The sequence below is a fragment of the Pseudorca crassidens genome, chromosome 9 (assembly GCF_039906515.1).
Source record: "Pseudorca crassidens isolate mPseCra1 chromosome 9, mPseCra1.hap1, whole genome shotgun sequence".
Classification (NCBI taxonomy): Eukaryota; Metazoa; Chordata; class Mammalia; order Artiodactyla; family Delphinidae; genus Pseudorca; species Pseudorca crassidens.
Window position 1 is genome coordinate 13560687 of NC_090304.1, and position 23838 is coordinate 13584524.

Here is a 23838-nt window from a genome sequence, read left to right on the forward strand (position 1 = left end):
TCCTTAAAAAACTAAAAATAGAATTACTATATGATCCAGAAATCCCACTACTGGGCATATACCCTGAGAAAATCATAATTCAAAAAGAGTCATGCACCACAATGTTCATTGCAGCACTATTTACAATAGCCAGGACATGGAAGCAACCTAAGTGTCCATCGACAGATGAATGGATAAAGAAGATGTGGCACATATATACAATAGAATATTACTCAGCCATAAAAAGAAATGAAATTGAGTTATTTGCAGTGAGGTGGATGGACCTAGAGACTGTCATACAGAGTGAAGTAAGTCAGAAAGAGAAAAACAAATACCGTATGCTAACACATATATATGGAATTTTAAAAAAATGGTCTGAAGAACCTAGGGGCAGGACAGGAATAAAGACACAGACGTAGAGAATGGATTTGAGGACACGGGAGAGGGAAGGGTAAGCTGGGAGGAAGTAAGAGAGTAGCACTGACATATATACACTACCAAATGTAAAATAGATAGCTAGTGGGAAGCAGCTGCATGGCACAGGGAGATCAGCTCAGTGCTTTGCGACCACCTAGAGGGGTGGGATAAGGAGGGTGGGAGGGAGATGCAAGAGGTAGGGGATATGGGGATATACGTATGCATATAGCTGATTCACTTTGTTTTACAGCAGAAAATAACACAACACTGTAAAGCAATTATACTCCAATAAAGATGTTAAAATAAATACATTCATTCATTCCCAGGTCCCTCCCTTGCTGACTCTGATTTACTTGGTTGGAGATGGGATCAAGGAATCTGTCTTTTTGACAACCTCTCCGATGTGGTTAGTTAGGGTTCTAAATTAGGGTCCAGTGGCAGCGGTGGGAATGAAGAGCAGGTTATTCCAAGCAAAATAAAACTAGAAAAGATTAAATTTTTAACACTACTTATACACTCCCAGCTTAAAACCCACCAAAACTACCAAATTTGAGTATGGTTTATTAAACTGACATTTTTAACCTAAGGTGGCTTTATTTTGACTCACAGTGTATACACTTTAATTTAGTCTTTTACTTTTGTTTTTAACTGAATCATGCGAGCAAGAAATTTCAGAAGCCTAAGAGGTACCATTCTGTTTTGGGGTACATCTGCTTTAGAGAATGGGTTTAATAACATCTCATGGTAAAGTCTCACTTTAGCCTAATTTTTGAAAAACGCTTGGTTGTATTTTCAAAGAACTTCCAAATTCTGCATGTTATGTCCTTCAAAGCATGAAATATGCAGTAAAGCAAGTACTATACTTCCCTCAGTAATAAGAATCATGATTTTTTATTTTAAATAAAAGATGGAATAACATAATGTTTTCTCTTGAAGACAGGTAGAGTGGAACTTAAACTTTCCTCCATCTGTCAAGGCAATCAAAGAAGATAGAAAATCACACACAATTGCAATACATTCTTAAACCTTAACTAATCTGATCACATTCTGGGCTAGAAAATTATACATTGATCTCAGAGGCTGAATGACATAAAATATATTGATGTGCATTAAGCGTCAGGGCAAGAGCACTTGACGCTAATAGCAAGAGCACTTGGTGAGAGTCAGAAGACTCTCTGGGAGACCTCAGGCTTCAATTTTATACCTGTGTGATGGGGAATGGGTAGAGAAACATCAGTAGTTTTCAAACCAGAAGGCTTGAGTTTTTCAGAGGCATTGGTAAGTTTCTACAAATGTTTAATATTAACAGTTTTCTTATTAAAAATATACCTTTGTTTAAAATTTATAAGAAAAACAACATGCACACTAAATAGGTTACACAGTAAATCTGAATATATAGACACTACCAACTTGTGCTCTCAGGTTAACTCATCGTGGAGCTTTTCCTGCTCACAAATATATGTATTTGAACTTGTAAATGTGTCACTGACTAGGAAGCTTTTTATCTGCTCTAGTCTTTTTCTTTTCTTTTTAATCCAGGACTATATTGGCATAAAGGCTGTGATTACATAAAATCTTTAAATTCTACTGGATGAGAGTACAGATGTTATCAACCCCTCCTTATACTTGTTCCTATACGATGTGGTTATGGAACAAAACAAAGTAGATTTATTACTCTATAAAATAACTTGATAATTACAAAATAGAAGTATTTAAGTGTTAAGATACTAACAAAGTGGTAAAAATGTAATCGTTTTTGTACTGGGACTGGAAAAGCAATGGCAGAAAAAATTGATGGAATAGTGGATCACAGAAAACACAGGCCTTAAAATGTCATTAGATGTTGTGTAGATAAACACTAGCAGTTAAGATTATGTAAGCATTTTTCAAAACACTATTGGATAATGTTATACAAATTGATACATACTGTTAATTTTATTAGGATGAGGCTTTTAAATTGTAGACCTTTCAGAGTCATTTGCAGACGTATCAGTAGTGATGCCAGAATTTATTCTTTTACACTAAAGTTTTCTGACTGATATAAGGCAGTTGTCAAAACAATAGTCAAATAAAATAAGAAATTACTATTATTTCTACCTTAAGTACATTCATTAAATGTAAGTTTATCAACTTGGAAATCTTACTGATATTTAAATAAACTGAATAGCTCAATTTAGGCTTATAACACTGCCATACTTACCACCTCAGATAAAATATTAGTGATGAATCAAAACAGGATTTGGATGCAAAATAAATGCAAAAAAAAAATAAATGCAAAATAAAATTAATTTTTCTGCGTGAAAATTATGAGCAAAAATCTGGCCTCTGTATTAGTCTGCTCAGGCTGCCATAACAAAATACCATAGACTGGGTGGCTTAAACAACAGAAATTATTTTTCTCACAGTTTGGGAGACTAGAAGTCCAAGATGGAAGAGCCAGCAGGCTCAGTGTCTGGTGAGGAGTCTTTCCTTTGTTGTAAAAGGCTGCCTTCTCACTGTGTCCTTACATGGCGAACAGAGGGGGAAGGCTCTCTGATGTCTCTTCTTTTTTTTTTTTTTTTTAATTTATTTATTTATTTTTGGCTGCGCTGCGTCTTTGTTGCTGTGCGTGGGCTTTCTCTAGTTGCAGCGAGTGGGGCTACTCTTCGTTGCAGTGCGCGGGCTTCTCATTGCGGTGGCTTCTCTTGTTGCAGAGCACAGGCTCTAGGTATGCGGGTTTCAGTAGTTGTGGCATGTGGGCTTCAGTAGTTATGGCATGTGGGCTCAGTAGTTGTGGTGCACAGGCTTACCTGCTCTGTGGCACGTGGGATCTTCCTGGACCAGGGTTCAAACCCATGTCCCCTGCATTGGCAGGAGGATTGTTAACCACTGTGCCACTAGGGAAGTCCCTGATATCTCTTTTTATAAGCACACTAATCCTACTGGAGAAGAGCCCTACCCTAATGACCTCATTGAATCTTAATTACATCCTTATAGGCCCTACCTCCAAACACAGTCACGTTGGGGGTTAGGGCTTCAATATATGAATGTGGGGGGCACACAATTCAATCCATAGCAGCCCCTGAGGTACCTGATCTTTAAAGAAATAACACTATTGAACAACTCATATGAGATATTATAAGATACATTTATTTTTCTCCAAACAATGCAGTTTTTAAACTAGCTGAGAAAACTGTTCATTGATTTCTCCAAAGTGATCACACATCAATTAGGAAAGTAACTCAGCTTTGGCACAAAAATTTACTATCACTACTTTTTTTTTTTTTGGCCTTGCTCTGTGGCTTGTAGGATCTTAGTTCCCAGACCAGGGATCAAACCCGGGGCCCTGGCAGTGAGATCACTGAGTTCTAACCACTGGACTGCCAGGGAATTCCCTATCACTACTTTTTTGAATATGTGGATCAGTATAACTAAAAAACTTTTTTTGACCAGATGTCAAGATGTTAAAAATAAATCTATTAGTATTTGCAGCTACTTGTCCATGTGAATCACAATTTTCCTGACATACTTCTATCTTAAAACCAAATACTAGAAAACTTTCCCCCCAAATCAGGAACAAGACAAGGATACCTGCTTTTGTCACTTCTGAACATAGCACAGGAAGTTCTAACCAAAGCAATTAGGCAAGAAAAAGATACAAAAGGTATCCAAATTGTAAAGGAAAAGATAAAACTATCTCTATTTAAAGATGGCATGATCTTCTATGCAGAAAACCATAAAGATCATACACATACACAAATACACAAACTATTACAGCTGATACATGAATTTTGCAAAGATGCAGGATACAAAACCAACATACAAAAACCAATTATATTTCTATAAACTAGCAATGAAAAATGTAAAAAGGAAACTAAGAAAAACAGTTCCATTTACAATAGCATGAAAAGAATAAAATACTTAGGGATAAATCTAACCAAGGAGGTGAAAGACTTGCACACTGAAAACTATAAAACACTGCTGAATGAAATTAAAGAAGACCTAAATAAATGGAAAAACTTCCCATGTTCATGGATAGGAAGACTTATCATTGTTAAGATGTCAATACTACCCAAAGCAATCTACAGATACAACACAATTCCTACCAGAATTCCAACAGGTTTTTTGCCACAGAAATAGAGAGCTGATCCTCAAATTCATATGGAATTGCAAGGGGGCCCAAATGGCCAGGACAATCTTGGAAAAGAATAAAGTTGGAGGGCTCAAACTTCCCAACTTTGAAACTCAATACAAAGCCTCAGTAATTAGAACAGTATGGAACTGGCATAAGGACAGACATATAGACCACTTGAACAGAAGAGAGGGCCCAGAAGTAAACCCTCACAGTAAGATCAATTGATTTTCAAGAAGAGGCCAAGGGTACCATTCATTGGGGAAAGGACTGCTCAAAAAGTCTTTCAGTAGTGGTGCTGCGAAAACTAGATATCCTTCTGCAAATGAAAGAAGTTGGGGGACTTCCCTGGTGGTCCAGTGGCTAGGACTCCATACTTCCACTGCACATGCCATGCAGTGGGAAAAAAAAGAAAAGAAAAGAAAGAAGTTGGATCCTTACCTCACACCTTATCTAAAAATTAACTCAAAATGGATCAAAGACCTAAACTTAAGAGCTAAAACTATAAAACTCTTAGAAGAAAACAATCCAACGGCTTCTTGACATTGGATTTGGCAATGATTTCATGGATATGACACCAAAAGCACAGGGAACAAAAGAAAAAATAGATAAATTGGACTTCATCAAAACTAAGAACTTTGGTGTATCAAAGGATACTATCAAGAAAGTGAGTAGACAACCTACAGAATAAGAGAACATATTTGCAAATCACATGTCTAATAAGGGATTCATATGCAGATTATGTAAAGATCTCCTACAACTCAACAACAACAACAACAATAAACAACACAATTCAAAAAAGTGCAAAGGGCTTAAATAGACATTTCTCCAAAGAAGATATACAAATGGCCAATAAGCACATGAAAAGATATTCAACATCATGAGTCATCAGGGAGATGCAAATCAAAACCACAATGAGATTCCACGTCACACCAATTTGAATGCCTATTATCAAAACAACAAGAAATATCACATGTCGGTGAGGATTGGGAGAAATTGTGCATTGCTGGTGAGAATGTAAAATGGTGTAGCCACTGTGGAAAACAGTATGGCAATTTCTTAAAAAGTTATACATAGAATGATCATATGATCCAGCAATTTCACTCCTAAGTACATATCCAAGAATCAAAGACAGGGACTCAAACAGATAGTTGTACACCCACGCTTACAGCTGCATTATTCACAACAGCCAAAAGGTGGAAACAACCCACGTGTCCACTGACAGATGAACGGATAAACTAAATACGATATACACAAAGTGGCATATTATTCAACTATAGAGAGGAATGAAATTCTGATACACACTACAACATGGATGAACTATGAAAACATCATGCTTAGTGGACTAAGTCAGACACAAAAAGACAAATATTGTATGATTCCACTTATATGTGGTACCTAAAATAGTCAAACGCATAGAGACAGAAAGTAAAACAGTGGTTATCAGCAGCTGGAAGGGGGGGAATGGGGAGTTATTTTTTTTAATGGGTAAAATGCTTCAATGTGGGAAGATGAAAAAAGGGAGATAGATACTGGTAATGGTTTTAAAACAATGTGCATATAGTTAATACCACTGAACTGTACACTTAAAATGGTAAATTTTATGTTATTTATATTTTACCACCAAAAAAAGATTTCTCAATTTAAAAAGTGGTTAGAATAGCAAATTTTATGTAATGTATATTTTACTGTAAAAAAGAGAATATTTTAAAAAAACCTAGATTTAGTTTCAAGATGAGAGGACTTTAAGGTCACTTCTAATTATAAAAAATTTTGAGACATCATGATAACAAGGAGAAGAGAGAAAGAGCATCTAGTTGAGGAATAAGAACCTGACTCCTTGTTCTGAATTATGAGTGTAACCTTACCTTTCAAGTGGTTATAAATGGACCAAGAAGTTCTAGCAATGACAGCAAACTCAAATGCCTATAGAGGCCAGGCAGGAAACGTAAGCAGGTGAAGCAAGGCAGCTGGGGATGGTGGTAAATCTGAGTCTACGTGCCCTGTCTAAAGAGAGCAGCTGTACCTCCGTCCTGGCGGTAAATCTGAGTCTACATACCCTGTCTAAAGAGAGCAGCTGCACTTCTGCCCTGGCAAACTGTCTTCTTGTTAGAATGTCGTCATGGTATTGGGAGGACTTTCCATTTTTAAGTGAAATTGAATTGAGATTTTTATGTTAAATGTTGGCATCAAATTAAAAATATGTATTTTTAACACCGCAAACCAAGAAAACATATCTGCAGGCCAAGGCACGTGCAGTCAGCTGACCACTAGTTTGTGATCTCTTTCATAGCATAAAGCCTGGACTGGAATACAAAAGAAGGAAAGGAAGTACTACTAATCAGATCCTCACCAATGTTTAAAGTTTGTGGGACTTCCCTGTTGGTCCAGTGGTTAAGAGTCCGCCTTCCAACACAGGGGACGTGGGTTTGATCCCTGGTCGGGGAACTAAGATCCCACATGCCATGGGGCAACTAAGCCTGCATGCCACAACTACTGAGCCCGCACCTCAACAAAGGACCCCGCATGCCGCAACGAAGATCCCACGTGCTGCAACTAAGACCCAACGAAGCCAAATAAATAAATAAAATAAATATTAAAAAAAATTAAGTTTGCATACAGATCATGATCTAAATCTTTCTAATCCTTGTTTAGAATCACCAGTGGGTATTGAATATTGTTTTAATTAGGTATCATTTAAAATAGCACAGCTTTGAATGGGTCAGTTTTTAGTGGGGCACTTAGAACATGAAGTTTAGTGCCTTGCATATAGTAGGTGGTCAATAAGTGGTAGCTACTATTATTTTCAAACAAGGCTCTTACACAATATTGAAAAGTTAGCGTAAAACAGATTTTCAAAACCAACCCTACACCCAATAGAAGAAACGATAATATAACCCATTCAAAAATCTATCCTCTTGGGTTTCCCTGGTGGCGCAGTGGTTGAGAGTCCACCTGTCGATGCAGGGGACACGGGTTCATGCCCCGGTCCGGGAAGATCCCACATGCCGCAGAGTGGCTAGGCCCGTGAGCCATGGTCGCTGAGCCTGCACGTCCGGAGCCTGTGCTCCCACGACGGGAGAGGCCACAACAGTGAGAGGCCCGCGTACCACACAAAAAAAAAATCTATCCTCTTGTAGTGATTGGGAAATGGTGAGCCTTCATATTAAATAACAAATCATTTACAGATGTTGGGTGCTAGGAATAGTTATTGGCAAAACAAGGTTCTTGCCCTCATAAAGGTTACAATTTAATAAGGGAGATGGACATTAAGTAAAGAGTCATCCCAAAAATATTTAGTCAGAAACTGTAATAAATGATGACTGAAAATTACAGGATGCTTTGAAAAGAGTAATGAAAGGATTTAATTCAGATGAGGAAGGGTCATAGGGAAGCCCCCTTTAAGGAGCTGACCTTTAAACTAAGACCTAAAAGGATAGAGAGGTCAGCAGCCTAAGGGTATTATGTATGGAGGGTGAGGAGGGTTGGGTGGGAGAGGAGGTTGTGACAAAAGCATTCCAGGAATGCTTGTGTGACACGTGTGACACCTCCAAATAACCAAAATAGAAAAAAGGAAAAATTAAATAGAGGGGGGACTTCCCTCGTGGCGCAGTGGTTAAGAATCCACCTGCCAATGAAGGGGACATTGGTTTGAGCCCTGGTCCGGGAAGATCCCACATGCCGCGGAGCAACTAAGCCCATGAGCCGCAACTACTGAGCCTGCGCTCTAGAGCCCGCGAGCCACAACTACTGAGGCTGAGAGCCACAACTACTGAAGTCCACGTGCCTAGAGTCCGTGCTTCACAACAAGAGAAGCCACCACAATGAGAAGCCCGCGCACCACAACAAAAGAGTAGCCCCCGCTCACGGCAACTAGAGAAAGCCCGCGTGCAGCAACAAAGATGCAACGCAGCCAAAAAAAAATTAAATAGAGGGAAAGATTAAAGTTATTGCAGGTAGAGAGGGGACAGATTTGAGGGGACATCAATTGTCAATGTTCTCCCTGGAGAAAAGATTCTGAAGAAAGAAGTAAAAATGAAAAAATAAGAGAAAATTAGGAATAGAGAAGAAATATGTAAAATGGGAGCTAGGAAACAGGAACTTGAGGTTGAAGAAATTATTTGTTTATTTATTTAACCTGGTCACATCAGGTTTCCGGGGAAAGTGATGAGAGGTGAAGCACTGGTGGGAACAAGTGGAGAGAACCGGCTGCTAGAGGAGACCTCAGGAGTGAAGAGATCACACTGAAGGATTTTTGTTTGTTTGTTTAAAAAATTACAAAGGAGGGCTTCCCGGGTGGCGCAGTGGTTGAGAGTCCACCTGTCGATGCAGGGGACACGGGTTCGTGCCCCGGTCCGGGAAGATCCCACATGCCGCGGAGCGGCTGGGCCCGTGAGCCATGGCCACTGAGCCTGCGCGTCCGGAGCCTGTGCTCCGCAACGGGAGAGACCACAACAGTGAGAGGCCTGCGTACAGAAAAAAAAAAAAAAATGTGGCCTTTGTGAAGACAAGTTTGAATATGAGCTGTGCTACTTATAAACTATATAGCCTGTGCAAGTCACTTAACTTCTCTCTCAGTTTCTTTATGTATAAAACAGGATAATAATCACACCAACTCATGTTTGTTGTGTGAATGAAATGAATGAATACATGTATAGCATTTTGCTCAGTGGCTGGCACAATAAGCATTCAGCATCATTTTCTGTTGCCACATTGTTCTTCTTACCATTTTCCAAAGGAACCATGACGTTTCATGTCATCATACTTTCAAAAATCTTGTTTTTTCTTTTCAGAATGTACTCCTTCTTTGCTTAACAGCTTTCTACTACTCCAAGATCCATCCTAATTGTCTTTACTTCTTTAGAGCCTTCCCCAACTTCTGCAGGAAGAACTATTTCTTTCCTTGTGCTATTACTGATTCACACAGGCTTTACTAATCACTTATACTCTAAGGAAACTACTTCTAGGCTACTCTGTTTCTTCTCCCGGAATGTGAGCTCTTTGAGGGCAAGCATTGTCATTTACTTATCTGTATTTCCAGCATTTCATACACTCTCTGATGGAGAACACATTACACACTAAAAACATAATACTGTCTCAAGTCAGCTCTCTGGCTTCTTTGTCATTCATTGGTCACACACTTATAGGTGTGTGACCTAGACCAGTTATTTAACTTTCAAAATCTCAGTTTTATTTTCTGTGCAAAGGAGATAATAAAAGTATCTACCTAATACACAGGATTAGAAAAATGAGATAATCTACACAGGAAGCACTTAATAAATATTAACTGCTATTATTATCATTATTTTCATTTCTGATGCTGTATTTTATGTCTAGAAATTCCATTTAGATTTTTCTAATATCTTCCATTTATCTCCTAATCATATTCATATTTTCCTTTACATACTTGAGCACATCTATATGACTTAAAATAACTGTCTAAAGGTCCTTGCTAGCTAATTCCCCCATCTCTGTCTTTTCTGAGTCTGTGTTTCTATTGATTTATTTTTCTCCTGGTTATGGGTCATATCTTCCTGCTTCCTGTAATTTCTAGTTGGATGCCAGACTTTGTGAATTTTATGTTGTTGAGTGCTGGATTTTGTTGAATTCCTTTAAGGAGTATTGAATTTTGTTCTGGTATATGCAGTTACTTGCAGATCAGTTTAATGCTTAAGCTACTGAGGACTCTATCCAATGCCCAGTGTATTTTGAGGTTTCTCTCAAAATAGAAGAAACTAGCCTTGTGAGTACTCCAGGAATTGTCTGGCCTACTGTTTTCTAGTGGTTCTTTTTCCAACCCACACATGTGCAGAGTTTGTAGTCAAAGACTCAAATACCTCCTTGCAGCTCTCTGGAGCTAAGTGAGCAATGCCCTTCTCTCTGGTACTTGGCCTTGTAAATACTGGCCACCTTGGCCTCCCTAAACCCCAGCCTCTGCCTCTTCAACTCAGTAAGACCACCAAGCTCTTTGATGATCTCCCTGTACTGTCACTTGGTAACTGCCTCTCAGGGACCATAGTTCCACACTGACTGTTGGTCCAATGTCTGAAACAGTTGTTTCAGATACTTTGTCTGATTTTCTAGTTGTTTATAGCAGGAGGACAATTCCCTTAGTATCATTATTTTATTAAATGAAATATATATATTCACTGGTAAAAGCACAAAGCTCAAAATTAAATTCTCATAAACTGAAAATAAACTGTGGACAAAAGCTCTTTTGAGCCAATATCCCTAAAAAGAAGTAGAGATTTACTTCAAGGGAATTTCAATCTTTGCCAACTTGGAAAATTTAGACTAATATTTCTGTATTGAAAAAAATACCAAAGTGAGAAGTTGAATTTTAAAGGCTTATTACATTTGAGTAGATCTTTTTGCTTCCAAGAGTCTAAAGTTGTCTAGATAGCAAGAGACTCACTGCAGTTTTCATGAGGTTATTTGAAATTCAGACACAGGGAAATTAGCATCATTCAATACTCAGTCATGCAGGAATGACATCGTATCTCTGTACTTGCTAAAAACTGGGATAAAAGATTTCTTGCCAGAAGGGATCAAGGTCCTTAGTTTTCTACAGGTGGCTTCACTTTTAGATATGTTACGCTGGAACCCAGCTCATCTTTTGCCTCCTCCCAGAAGAGTCAGTTTCCTCTTGATAATGCTACAATATGTACATGATGTTCTAAGGAAGTTATCTGCAGGAGAACAATATAATAGCAGGTCCACTGAGTAGGTGTCTGGTACTTGGCATTCTAATTGAAAAAATGAGACTTAATAAATACTTTCCTTTGGAATCTTGCCTCTGAGTGTTTTTGCTCATTCTGGATTAAAATTGGAGACTGACACATTCTGGGACTGAAGGTTCCTGGAGGAAACTGAGAATATATTAAAACTATTTAACCAAAGATCTTAGGATCACCTAGACGCAAATGTTGCATTTGGTATTTAAGAAATCAGAGACTGTCTGATTAAGAAGCATGACAATAAATATCCAGCATAAAATCTAGGTCCTACTGGTGGCACAGGAGAAATAGGGAGAACTTGGAGCTGCTTCCTCTCAGCAGCTGGATGAATCATTGGCAGCTGCTATAAGAAAGATAAAGAAAACCACATCTGCTTAGAGTCCACCACTATATGGATCCCTTGTGATAATAAATAAATTACTGAAGAGGCCCCACTTGTAAGTCATGAAAAGAATTAAGGATATCTGAAGATTATTTTCCACAGTTATCTCCATGTGCTATTTCACAGAAACCAGCTCTAGCTATATGCACCATTCTTTGATATAATGAGTATTTAATATATATTTGCTGACTGGTTAAGGGACAGAGAAAGGATTAGGAAAGACAGGTTCTGATGAAATAGTACAAAATTCATCTATACACTCACAGCTCCCAGTTTTGTTTTTGTGGAGACCAACAAGATAGTTTTTCTGAGCTAGTTCGCTTAAAATTGAGTTCACACTGATTTTCGACTACTAGTCATATATTTTGTAAAGAAGATGATGCTATTCTCAATACGCTTGCACAATAGTGTAATTGAGATGGATGATCTCTAGAGTTACTTGTCAGTAGTAGAAAGAGCATATTAGTAAATCTGGGTTCTATTTCCAAATTTGCTACTGTGCAATCCTTCTGCGAGTTACACAATTTTGTTATTTATAAAATGGGCACAGGGCTTCCCTGGTGGCGCAGTGGTTGAGAATCTGCCTGCTAATGCAGGGGACACGGGTTCGAGCCCTGGTCTGGGAGGATTCCACATGCCGCGGAGCAACTAGGCCCGTGAGCCACAACTACTGAGCCTGCGCATCTGGAGCCTGTGCTCCACAACAAGAGAGGCTGCGACAGTAAGAGGCCCGCGCACCGCGATGAAGAGTGGCCCCTGCTTGCCACAACTAGAGAAAGCCCTCGCACAGAAACGAAGACCCAACACAGCAAAAATTAATTAATTAATTAATAACCTCCTACCCCCAACATCTTCTTAAAATAAATAAATAAATAAATAAATAAAATAAAATAAAATGGGCACAATAATATCTACCATACCTATTTCTTAGGATAGCGAAATGATCTAATCAGAAACTAGGTAGAAGGAGTTTCAGCAAAAAAGTTTCAGTAGCTATATATAAAGTAGCAGTAGCATCAGTTAGAGCAGGGTAGGGGATCCTGCAAATTCAATGAAAGCAGGGAGCATACCTATTTTCTTACTATAACCCCAGCACCAGGTACATGGTAAGTCTACCAGATAGATTTGTTGAATGAATGAGGAAATAGTTTAGGCCTTCCTCTACTTTAAGTTAGGTTTACTATAGAAACTGTCAAAGATATTCGATACTTATTTGGAAAAACATAATATGAAGATGGGAATAAGAACAGGCCTTTGAAAACAGACGTGAACAAAAGTTTTGATGTAGAGACTCTATATCTGAAAATTTTGGAGCAATTTAATCTATTTTAATATCCTGAATGTAAGAATTTAGTGCCATTTTTTTAAAAGAAGCTCTCAGTAAGGGTCTTTCACCCTTCATATCACCAAAATAAAGTCTCAGTAAACACATTTTTGATCAGTGTATTTTTTAATATTTTCCTTGGGTTATAATCATAAGATGCTGAACCAACAATATGCAAATTGATCCTAAGTTTCATTTGTTTTAAAATGGGAATTATATTATCTACCACAGAGAGACGTTGTGAAGATTAAATGAATTACTGCACATAGATCTCAGAGTTACACTTGGATCTTAATAAGTGCTTCAGTGACGGTGATGGTGATGGTGATAATAATATTGATGGCAGTATCTCTGACACAAGACAGATAGCTCCTTAAAAGGTGTTCCTAGAGCCTTGAAGAGTATGCACTAAAACAGTATTTATACTGAGCAAAAGAAAGAAGTTTGGAGGGAATAAAGGAAGGCAAGAAAAAAATTTGGGAAGACTTACCGCCATTTTTGCCTACAGTTCGGAAGCATCTCCAGAAGGCCCGTAAGAATGATGCCCTATTGTGAGGGGTGGCTTGGATGAAGCTGAATTCCCGAAAAAGAATGTGAGTTCCCTGACATACACTGTTAAAACTGCAAAGAGAAAAATCAAGGAATTATCATTAGATGGAGAGTTACAGAAGGCTGGAATTAGAATGAAAAGTCAAGAATATATAGAACAACTGCCCAAAAGGAGAAAAATCTTTTTTTCTCCAAAAAAACTCTGAACTATAGATTAGACCAAGTCCTTCTATGAGGAATTCTCTTCACATAACTATATCTCTTTGAAAACTCTTGGAGTTCAATTCCTCTGAGTGCTTCCCACCTCCTACACACACACACAAACACACACACACACTGAGGAAGTTTTAATCAGTCATTAGAGCATCTCATATAGTGGGAAATCTTTGTCTTTAGCTGGATGACACTGGCACTCATATCTTTTTGGAGAATACTTCTCCCTCTACCCCACCTGAAATTTATGTTTCCTTAAAGATATTCTTTTTGTATTCTCTCTGACCTATATCAGCTGTCTTAAGAACAACATGGCTTATGGGAACATAACTGGATTGTCTGTTCCAGTTTGGGGGTGGTGGCGTATACCTCCTCTCTGACAATAACGTTAGAGGAAAATCCATGTGCCAAAGGATATAAAAGGTTCCAGACAGACACTAAGGGCAAGTAAGAAAAACAAGGGTAGAAAGCGGCCCCTGAATGAGAGTATGAAGTAAAGCCCTAGGGCCCAAGTGAGTCATTGTTTAAGCTGGGCTGGGGAAGGGGAAAAAATATACTCCATTGCCTTTGGGTTCTTCTGCCAAAGAAATAAAGTCTGTAGAGCCTGATGTAATCTAAAAATGGAAAATCCACCAAAGCACAGGCAATTATCCAGTAATCATCACTACCAAAGGCAGACTTCTGGTTCCAGAAAACTCCTAAAGTCCCTGACAAGTAAATCATGAGTGGAAAATATGTTAATCTTTGTAGAGAAGCAGACATTAAACTGAAGATGGCAAGCAACAGAGGGATAGTGGTAATCCCAAATGTCACTTTTCATTTGTTTAGCATTTAAAGGGGGAAAAAATTCTGAATCTCTGAATTGAACAGGAAAAAATTTCAGGAGCCATCTAATCCATTTTCCTTTTCCCTGACCAAGTTCAGAGGGAAGTGTTTAACCTGTCTTCAACATAGAGTATATTATCACTTAGGATAAAATTAGCCTCCTTCTGTCAATATTAACAACACTGCATGAAAAAGTGAATTACATACCCTTCTTCCCCCATGGAAAACTAGCATACAAATCTAAGATACTATGAGAAAGTATGAGGCAAAGAGTTAGAAGAAAGATTTTTAAAAAGCAACGAAAGTGTTAACCTAATTACGCAGTTTGCAGTGCTGTTGTGTTGAGTAAAGGAAAATGAAAAATAAAGCAAATGAGCTGTTACAGGTAAATGGAGCAGGCCACATTTCTAGCAAATGAAGTCTAGCAAATGATAACATTCTAGCCTAAATTTATGAAGCTACCCAGTAAAGAATTAGTCCCAAAGTGTGCTACACAACCCCCAGGGTAAAAATGCTGGTGTCTAGGTCATGGTCTAGGCTGTAAAGGAACTAATACTAGTGAAATTATATCCTTAGTGTAGCTTTTAAAAAATATCTTCTTTTAAGCTAGGGAGTAATTTATTCATTGAAGAATCTAGCTGAGCCTCATTGTATAGATGAATAGAATATACATAAGAATTTATAAAATAGGAATTTTATACAACAAACTGATAGGGCAAAGTCTTACAATACTGAATATAAAAAGACATAATTGTATTTACACTACTGCCTTTAGATAATTCATACCAATAAAATTCATATTTAATTAAAAATAAAAATAATTAGAAATGTTTGATTAGTATGGAGATAATCAGATGACCAGTTGATCATGTAGCTGATCAGTATGGAGATCAGAATCACTATCTAAAGAGTTAATAGACAATCTTAGTATAACCAGGGAAATTCTTTTAGATAAGATGGCTGTAAAGAAAAAGCAGAAAATGCGCTTGCTCAAAGCTTTACTGTTTCTCTTCAACCTGAAATCTCTTTTTCCTACCTCCAACTCTTAAAATTCTATCCATGTCAAATACCATGTTTTGCATGAAATCTTTTCCTGATTCCTCCCACCACAGCCCATTCCCATCATATCTCACTTATAACTCTCTAATGGTACTCACAATATTGCTGCCTTGTTTTAAAGTTACTGGATGTATTTCCTCTATTAGATTCTATACAATAATCAATTAGGCTGCACTCATCTTTGTCTCCGTTGCATTACCTAACACATAGTAGATACTGCTCCATAAATGTCTGTGGTAGTTGATTTAGAAAGAAAAGAAAAAAACAGATGAATAACACCAGGCAGAAAGTATCAGGATTTATGTTTGTAACTAGCCATACTAGTGATACTGAAAGTCAAATTTCTACCATCTTTTTAAAAGTCTAGAACTTTGGTCTGATATTAGTATTGTAATACTGCAATACCAGCTTTTTTTTTTTTAATTAGTATTTGCCTGGCATATCTTTTTCTATGCTTTTAATTTCAATCTTTTTGGGTAATTTTTAAAAGATACTTCTTGGGCTTCCCTGGTGGCGCAGTGGTTAAGAATCCGCCTGTCAATGCAGGGGACACGGGTTCGAGCCCCGATCTGGGAAGATTCCACATGCCGCGGAGCAGCTAAGCCCGTGTGCCACAACTACTGAGCCTGCGCTCTAGAGCCCATGAACCACTACTGAACCCGCATGCCACAACTACTGAAGCCTGCGTGCCTAGAGCCCATGCTCCACAAGAGAAGCCACTGAAATGAGAAGCCTGCACACCGCAACGAAGAGTGGCCCCCTCTCGCCGCAACTAGAGGAAGCCCATGTGCAGCAACGAAGACCCAACACAGCCAAAAATAAATAAATTAATTAATTAAAAAAAAAAAAAGATACTTCTCTTGTGAGTGCTGCACAGCTGGATTTGGTTTTTTACCCAATCTTACATTCTCTGTATTTTAGTAAGTTTTTTATATATTTGATTAATTTCTGCCATCTTTTGTCTTTTTATTTTTTTAATTAATTAATTAATTAATTTTTGGCTGCATTGGGTCTTTGTTGCTGCATGCGGACTTTCTCTAGTTGCGGTGAGCAGGGGCTACTCTTTGTTGTGGATGCTTCTCATCACAGTAGCTTCTCTTGTTGCAGAACACAGGCTCTAGGTGCGCAGGCTTCAGTAGTTGTGGCTCGCAGGCTCAGTAGTTGTGGCTCGGGAGCTCTAGAGTGCAGGCTCAGTAGCTGTGGCGCATGGGCTTAGTTGCTCCACGGCATGTGGGATCTTTCCAGACCGGGGCTCGAACCCGTGTTCCCTGCATTGGCAGGCGGATTCTTAACCACTGTGCCACCAGGGAAGCCCTTATTCTGTCTTTTTTAAAAAATATTTATTTATTTGGCTGTTCTGGGTCTTAGCTGCAGCACATGGGATCTTCGTTGCCGCATCTGGGATCTTTGTTGCAGCATGCAGGATCTTTAGTTGTGGCATGCAGGATCTAGTTCCCTGGGATCACACTGGACCACCAGGGAAGTCCCTTATTTTGTCTTTTCTGTGAACTGTTATTCTTTGACTTTTTTTCTCTTTTCCTACTTTTTAGTGTGTTAGTAAAGTTTTTTAAAAATATCACCCCCCCCCAAAAAAAAATATATCACCCCCCAATTAGTTTGGAAGCTATGACAGAATCTGTAAACTTTTAGTATTTCTCTTAAATTTAACATACATATTTAGCTATACATTTTATTTATTTATTTGCGGTACGCGGGCCTCTCACTGTTGTGGCCTCTCTTGTTGCGGAGCACAGGCTCTGGACACGCAGGCTCAGTGGCCATGGCTCACGGGCCTAGCCGCTCCGCGACATGTGGGATCTTCCCGGACCGGGGCACGAACCCATGTCCCCTGCATCGGCAGAAGGACTCTCAGCCACTGCGCCACCAGGGAAGCCCTAGCTATACGTTTTTAAAATGTCAAATTAATCATCTTTATCACTCTCCAAAACAAGGAACAAAGTACACTTAAATAACTTATTAGCACTCTTCTCATCTTCTGATACTATTTTCTAGAATTTGAATTCTACCTTTTTTTTAATTGAAAAACTTTTTTTTTTTTTTTTTTTTTTTGCGGTACGCGGGCCTCTCACTGTTGCGGCCTCTCCCGTTGCGGAGCACAGGCTCCGGACGCGCAGGCTCAGCAGCCATGGCTCACAGGCCCAGCCGCTCCGCGGCATGTGGGATCCTCCCAGACCGGGGCACGAACCCGTGTCCCTGCATCGGCAGGCGGACTCCCAACCACTGCGCCACCGGGGAAGCCCTGAAAAACTTTTTTTATTGTGGTAAGATATATATAATATTTATCATTTTAACCATTCATAATATTTATCATTTTAACCACTGTAAATGTCCAATTCAGTGGCATTAAACATATTCACAATCCTATATAACCATCATCACTATCTATACCCAAAACTTTTTCATCATCCCCAACAAAAACTCTGTATCTATTTAAAAAATGGCTCCCCCTTCTAGCCTCCTCCCAGACTCTGGTAACCTCTATTCTACTTTCTGTCTCAATGAATTTGCCTATTCTAGGTACCTCATTTACATGGAATCATACAATGTTTGTCCTTCTATTTCTGGATAATTCACTAAGCATAATGTCTTCAAGGTCCATCCATGTTGTGGAATACTGCAAATTTCATTCTATTTTAAGACTGAATAGCATTCCATTGCATGTATATACCACATTTTGTTTATCCATTCATTTGTCAATGGCCACTTGGGTTGTTTCTACCTTTTGACTGCTGTGAAAAATGCTATGAACTTGGGTGTACAAATATCTGTTCATGTCCCTCCTTTCAATTCCTTTTTGATACATGCCAAGGAGTAGAAATGCTGCATCAAAGAGTAGTTCTAAGTTTAATGTTTTGAGAAACCACCAAACTGTTTTCCACAGTGTCTGTACCATTTTATATCCTCACCAGCAATGCAGAATGGTTCCAATTTCTTCATGTTCTTGTCAACGTCTGTGCTTCCACCACCTCTTTTTTATTTTTGGCTGTGCTGTGCAGCATGCGGGATCTTAGTTCCCTGACCAGGGATTCAACCCATGTCCCCTATGGAAGCATGGAGTCTTTTTTTTTTTAAATAAATAAATTTATTTATTTATTTATTTTTGCCTGCGTTGGGTCTTCATTGCTGAGCGTGGGCTTTCTCTAGTTGTGGCGAGTGGGGGCTACTTTTCGTTGGGTGCGTGGGCTTCTCATTGCAGTGGCTTCTCTTGTTGAGGTGCATGGGCTCTAGGTGTGCGGGCTTCAGTAGCTGTGCTCACGGGCACTAGAGCACAGGCTCAGTAGTTGTGGCACATTGGCTTAGTCGCTCCACAGCATGTGGGATCTTCCTGGACCAGGGCTCAAACCCATGTCCCCTGCATTAGCAGGCGGATTCTTAACCACTGTGCCACCAGGGAAGCCCTGGAAGCATGGAGTCTTAACCACTGGACCGCCAAGGAAGTCCCAACCACCACGTGCTTTTTTAATAGCTCTCTTAGCAGGTGTAAAGTGGTATCTCATTGTGGTATTGATTTGCATTTCCCTAATGACTAATGATGTTGAGTATCTTTTCATGGGCTCATTAGCTATTTGTATATCTTCTTTGGAAAAATGCCCATTTAAGCCCTTTGTCCTTTTATGAATTGTGTTGTTCATTTTTTGTTGTTGCTGAGTTGTAAGAGATCTTTACATAATCTGGATATGAATCCCTTATTAGATATGTGATTTGCAAATATGTACTCTCATTCTACAGGTTGTCTTCTCACTTTCTTGATAGTATCCTTTGATGTACAAAAGTTCTTAATTTTGATGAAGTCCAATTTATCTATTTTTTCTTTTGTTCCCTGTGCTTTTGGTGTCATATCCACGAAATCATTGCCAAATCCAATGTCAAGAAGACATTGGATTGTTTTCTTCTAAGCGTTTTATAGTTTTAGCTCTAAGTTTAGGTCCTTGATGCATTTTGAGTTAATTTTTATATAAGGTGTGAGGTAAGTTTTTCTTTGCAGACAGGTATCCAGTTTTCCCAGCACCACTTGTTGAAAGACTTTTTGAGCAGTCCTTTCCCCAGTGAATGGTACCCTTGGCCCCCTTCTTAAAATCAATTGATCTTACATATGAGGGTTTACTTCTGGGTTCTCTCTTCTATTTCAGTGGTCTGTATGTCTGTCCTTAAGCCAGTTCCACACTGTTCCAATTACTGTGGCTTTGTATTGAGTTTCAGAGTTGGGAAGTTTGAGCCTTCCAACTTTATTCTTCTTTTTCAGGATTGTTCTGGCTATTTGAGGCCCTTGCAATTCCACATGAATTTGAGGATTGGTTGTTCTATTTCTGTGAAAAAAAAAAAGCTGTTGGGGCTTCCCTGGTGGCGCAGTGGTTGAGAGTCTGCCTGCCGATGCAGGGGACACGGGTTCATGCCCCAGTCCGGGAGGATCCCACGTGCCGCGGAGAGGCTGGGCCCGTGAGCCATGGCCACTGAGCCTGCGCGTCCGGAGCCTGTGCTCCACAACGGGAGAGGCCACAGCAGTGAGAGGCCCGCGTACCGCTAAAAAAAAAAAAAAAAAAAAAAAAAGCTGTTGTAATTCTGGTAGGGATTGTGTTGTATCTGTAGACTGCTTTGGGTAGTACTGACATCTTAACAATGTTAAGTCCTCCTTTCCAAGAACATGGGATGTCTTTCCATTTATTTAGGTCTTCTTTAATTTCATTCAGCAGTGTTTTACAGTTTTCACTGTGCAAGTCTTTCATCTCTTTGGTTCGATTTATTTCTAAGTACTTAATTCTTTTAGATGCTGTTGTGAGTAGAATTACTTTCTTAATGTCCTTTTTGGATTGTTGATTGCTGGAATAAAAACACAACTGATCCTGCCTCTGCGTATCCTGCATCTTTACTGAATTCATTTATTAGCTCTAGTAGCTTTTTTTGTGTGTGTGGTATGCGGGCCTCTCACTGTTGTGGCCTCTACCGTTGCAGAGCACAGGCTCCGGACGTGCAGGCACAGCAGCCATGGCTCACGGGCCCAGCCGCTCCGCGGCATGTGGGATCTTCCTGGACCGGGGCGCGAACCTGTGTCCCCTGCATCGGCAGGTGGACTCTCAACCACTGCGCCACCAGGGAAGCCCACTAGTAGCTTTTTTTGTGGATTCTTTGGGATTTTCTGTACATAGGATCATGTCATCTGCAAACAGATAATTTTACCTCTTCCCTTCCAATTTGGATGTCTTTTATTTCTTTTGACTCTACTTTTTTTTTTAATGTAAAAAAGTTATTAATTTTTAGTTAATAGCTAATTAAGTTTACCAACATTTCATACCAATTTTCATCCTCACTACTATTTTTTGCTCCTTCTCTCTTGGTTCAATTATTTTCTTGCTAAAGTTCATCTTCTAAGAAATGTCCATTTCAATTTTTTGGACTTGACACCAAAAGCAAAGGCAACAAAAGTAAAAATAAACAAGTGGGACTACATCAAATTAAAGAACTTCTGCACAGTAAAGGAAACCAGCAACAAAATGAAAAGGCAACCTACTGAATGGGAGAAAATATTTCAAATCATATTCTGATAAGGGGTTAATATCAAACTATATGAAAAACTCATACAACTCAATAGCAAACAAAAACAAAACAAAAAAACAATCTGATTAAAAAATAGGCAGAAGATCGGAATAGACATTTTCCCAAAGAAGTCATACAGATGGCCAACAGGTACATGAAAAGGTGCTCAACAGCACTAATCATTAGGAAAATGCAAATCAAAACCACAATGAGAGGGGCTTCCCTGGTGGTGCAGTGGTTGAGAGTCCGCTTGCCGATGCAGGGGACACGGGTTCGTGCCCCGGTCCGGGAAGATACCACATGCCACGGAGCGGCTAGGTCCGTGAGCCATGGCGACTGAGCCTGTGCGTCCGGAGCCTGTGCTCCGCAACGGGAGAGGCCACAACAGTGAGAGGCCTGCGTACCACACAAAAAAATAATAATAACAAAAATAGAACTATCATATGATTCAGCAATTCCACTTCTGAGTATTTATCTAAAGAACTGCTCAAAAAGATATCTGCACCCCCATGTTCATTGCAGCATTATTTATAGAAACCAAGATATAGATGCAAGCTAAGTGTTCACTGATGGATGAAGTGATGATAGAGAAAATGTGATATATATACATAATGGAATATTACTTGGCCATAAAAAAGAAGGAAATTTTGCCATTTGTGACAACAAGAATGGACCATGGGGGCATTCTGCTAAGTGAAATAAGACAGAGAAAGTCAAAACAAATACTTCATATAAGTATGATCTCACTTATATGAAGAATCTGAAAAAGAAAACAAAACAACAAAAAAACAAGCTCACAGATACAGAGAACAGACTGATGGTTGCCAGAGGCAACCATTTTGGGGGATGGGCAAAATGGGTGAGGGGGGTCAAAAGGTACAAACTTCCAGTTATAAATAAGTCATGGGGATGTAATGTACGCCATGTGACTATAGTTAATAATACTGGCACATTTAAAAGCTGCTAAGACAGTAAGTCTAAAAAATTCTCATCACAAGAAAAAAATTCTGTAACTATGTGTGGTGATGAATAATAACTAGGCTTACTGTGGTGATCATTTCACAATATATACAAATACCAAATCATTATGTTGTACACCTGAAACTAATATAACGTTGTATGTCAATTATACCTCAAGGTAAAAAAAAAAAAAAAGAAAAAAATTGAAAGAAAAAAAGAAAGGTCCATTTCACAACATACATGTATGTCAAGTCATTATGCTGTACACCTTAAATTTATATAGTGTTGTATGTCAATTATATCTCAGTAAAACTGGGGGGAAAAGTTGGAAATTATTCAAGAAAAAAAGTAAAGAAAGAATGGTCCACAATCATTATCTGAAATCCTTGGGACCTCTCTGTTTTGGAACTGACAAATTTTTGGATTTTATAAAGGCAACATGTTGGACAAACTAGCTGTGATATAACACATCCACTGGGTCTGGGGAAGCAGCCCACAGTCAAGCATATTAAAATTTCCACAGTGAAACATATAGTCACACTAGGTAGGATAAATAAAGACCAAAGACAGCCTCATAAACTAGTTCAGGTCAAATGTGCCCACAAATGAGTTTGCTGAAAACTTACCAAAAAAACCTTGTTTTTTAAGCTTTTTTGAGTTCTGAATTGTGAATTTCTGAATACTCATAGACCTGTCATTTACACAAAAGTCTGTGGGTGGTAAATACTCTTGCTTTTCATCTTCCTGAAAATATCTTTATTTTACCCTCTGGAGTTATGATTTAACCAGGTGGAGAATTCTGGATTGCCATTTATCTTCCCTCAGCACTTTAAAGATACTACTCCATTGTCATCTGGCACCTATCATTGTTGTCAAGATGCCAGCAGTCAAACTTCAGACATTCTTGATGGAGTTAATCATTCTTATCATTCATATAAGCTATTTTCTTTATTGTTAATGTTCTACAGATTCTACAATGTGTCTACCATGTAGGTTTATTTTTGTTTATCTTGCTCAGGACTTTCACCTGACTTATGTATTTTGTCAAATCTGTGAAGTTCTCAGCCAGTATCTTTTAAAATATTGCTCCTTTGCCATTTTCTCTATCCTTTTCTTCTAAATCTCCTATTAGATATACATTGTTGCCTCTCAGTGTCTCTCACCTGTCCTTTTATAGATTTTCTCTCTTGATCTTTGTGTTACACTTAGTATTATCTTCTAAATTATGAATTCTCTATTCTATTATGTCTGGTCTAGAGTTCATTCTCTCTCAGTTTTTAAAAAACTCAATTAACTTTTTTATTTCTAGAACTTTCAATTTGTCTTTTAAGGCTTATACATGGCTTTGTTTCATTTTGCCTGTTCTTGTTTCCCAATCTTTGTTCTCTCTTTATTTATTTTTTCATTGAAGTATAATTGATTTACAATGTTGTGTTAGTTTCTCATATACAGCAAAGTGATTCAGATATATATATGTATATTTTCTTTTCTATTATAGGTTATTACAAGATATTGAATACAGTTCACTGAGCTAGACAGTACAACCCTTGTTGTTTATCCATATTTTGTTCTCTTTTTATATTACTACTATTCTTTCTTTTTTCTCCCTGAGGATCCTAAACTTCATTTCAAAATCAATTTAAAATAATTAATTAACTTTATTTTCTCTGGAGTAAATTTATATTTCAATTGCTGGGTTTATTGGCTCTTTTTCTTAGCATCAGTTTTC

The 23838-nt window shown here is 38.5% G+C and overlaps 1 protein-coding gene across 2 annotated transcripts in view; it reads right to left on the reverse strand.

The window, feature by feature from the left end:
- Positions 1–23838, reverse strand: part of CSTPP1 (centriolar satellite-associated tubulin polyglutamylase complex regulator 1) — a 186963-nt gene that overhangs the window by 91190 nt on the left and 71935 nt on the right. The window contains exon 3 of one of the 2 annotated variants that reach the window (XM_067749158.1): positions 13441–13571. The exons of the other annotated variant lie outside the window; for it this stretch is intronic. Within the exon in view, the coding sequence (XP_067605259.1) occupies positions 13441–13571 (131 nt within the window). The remainder of the gene's footprint in view (positions 1–13440; positions 13572–23838) is intronic. 2 annotated transcript variants of the gene reach the window in all.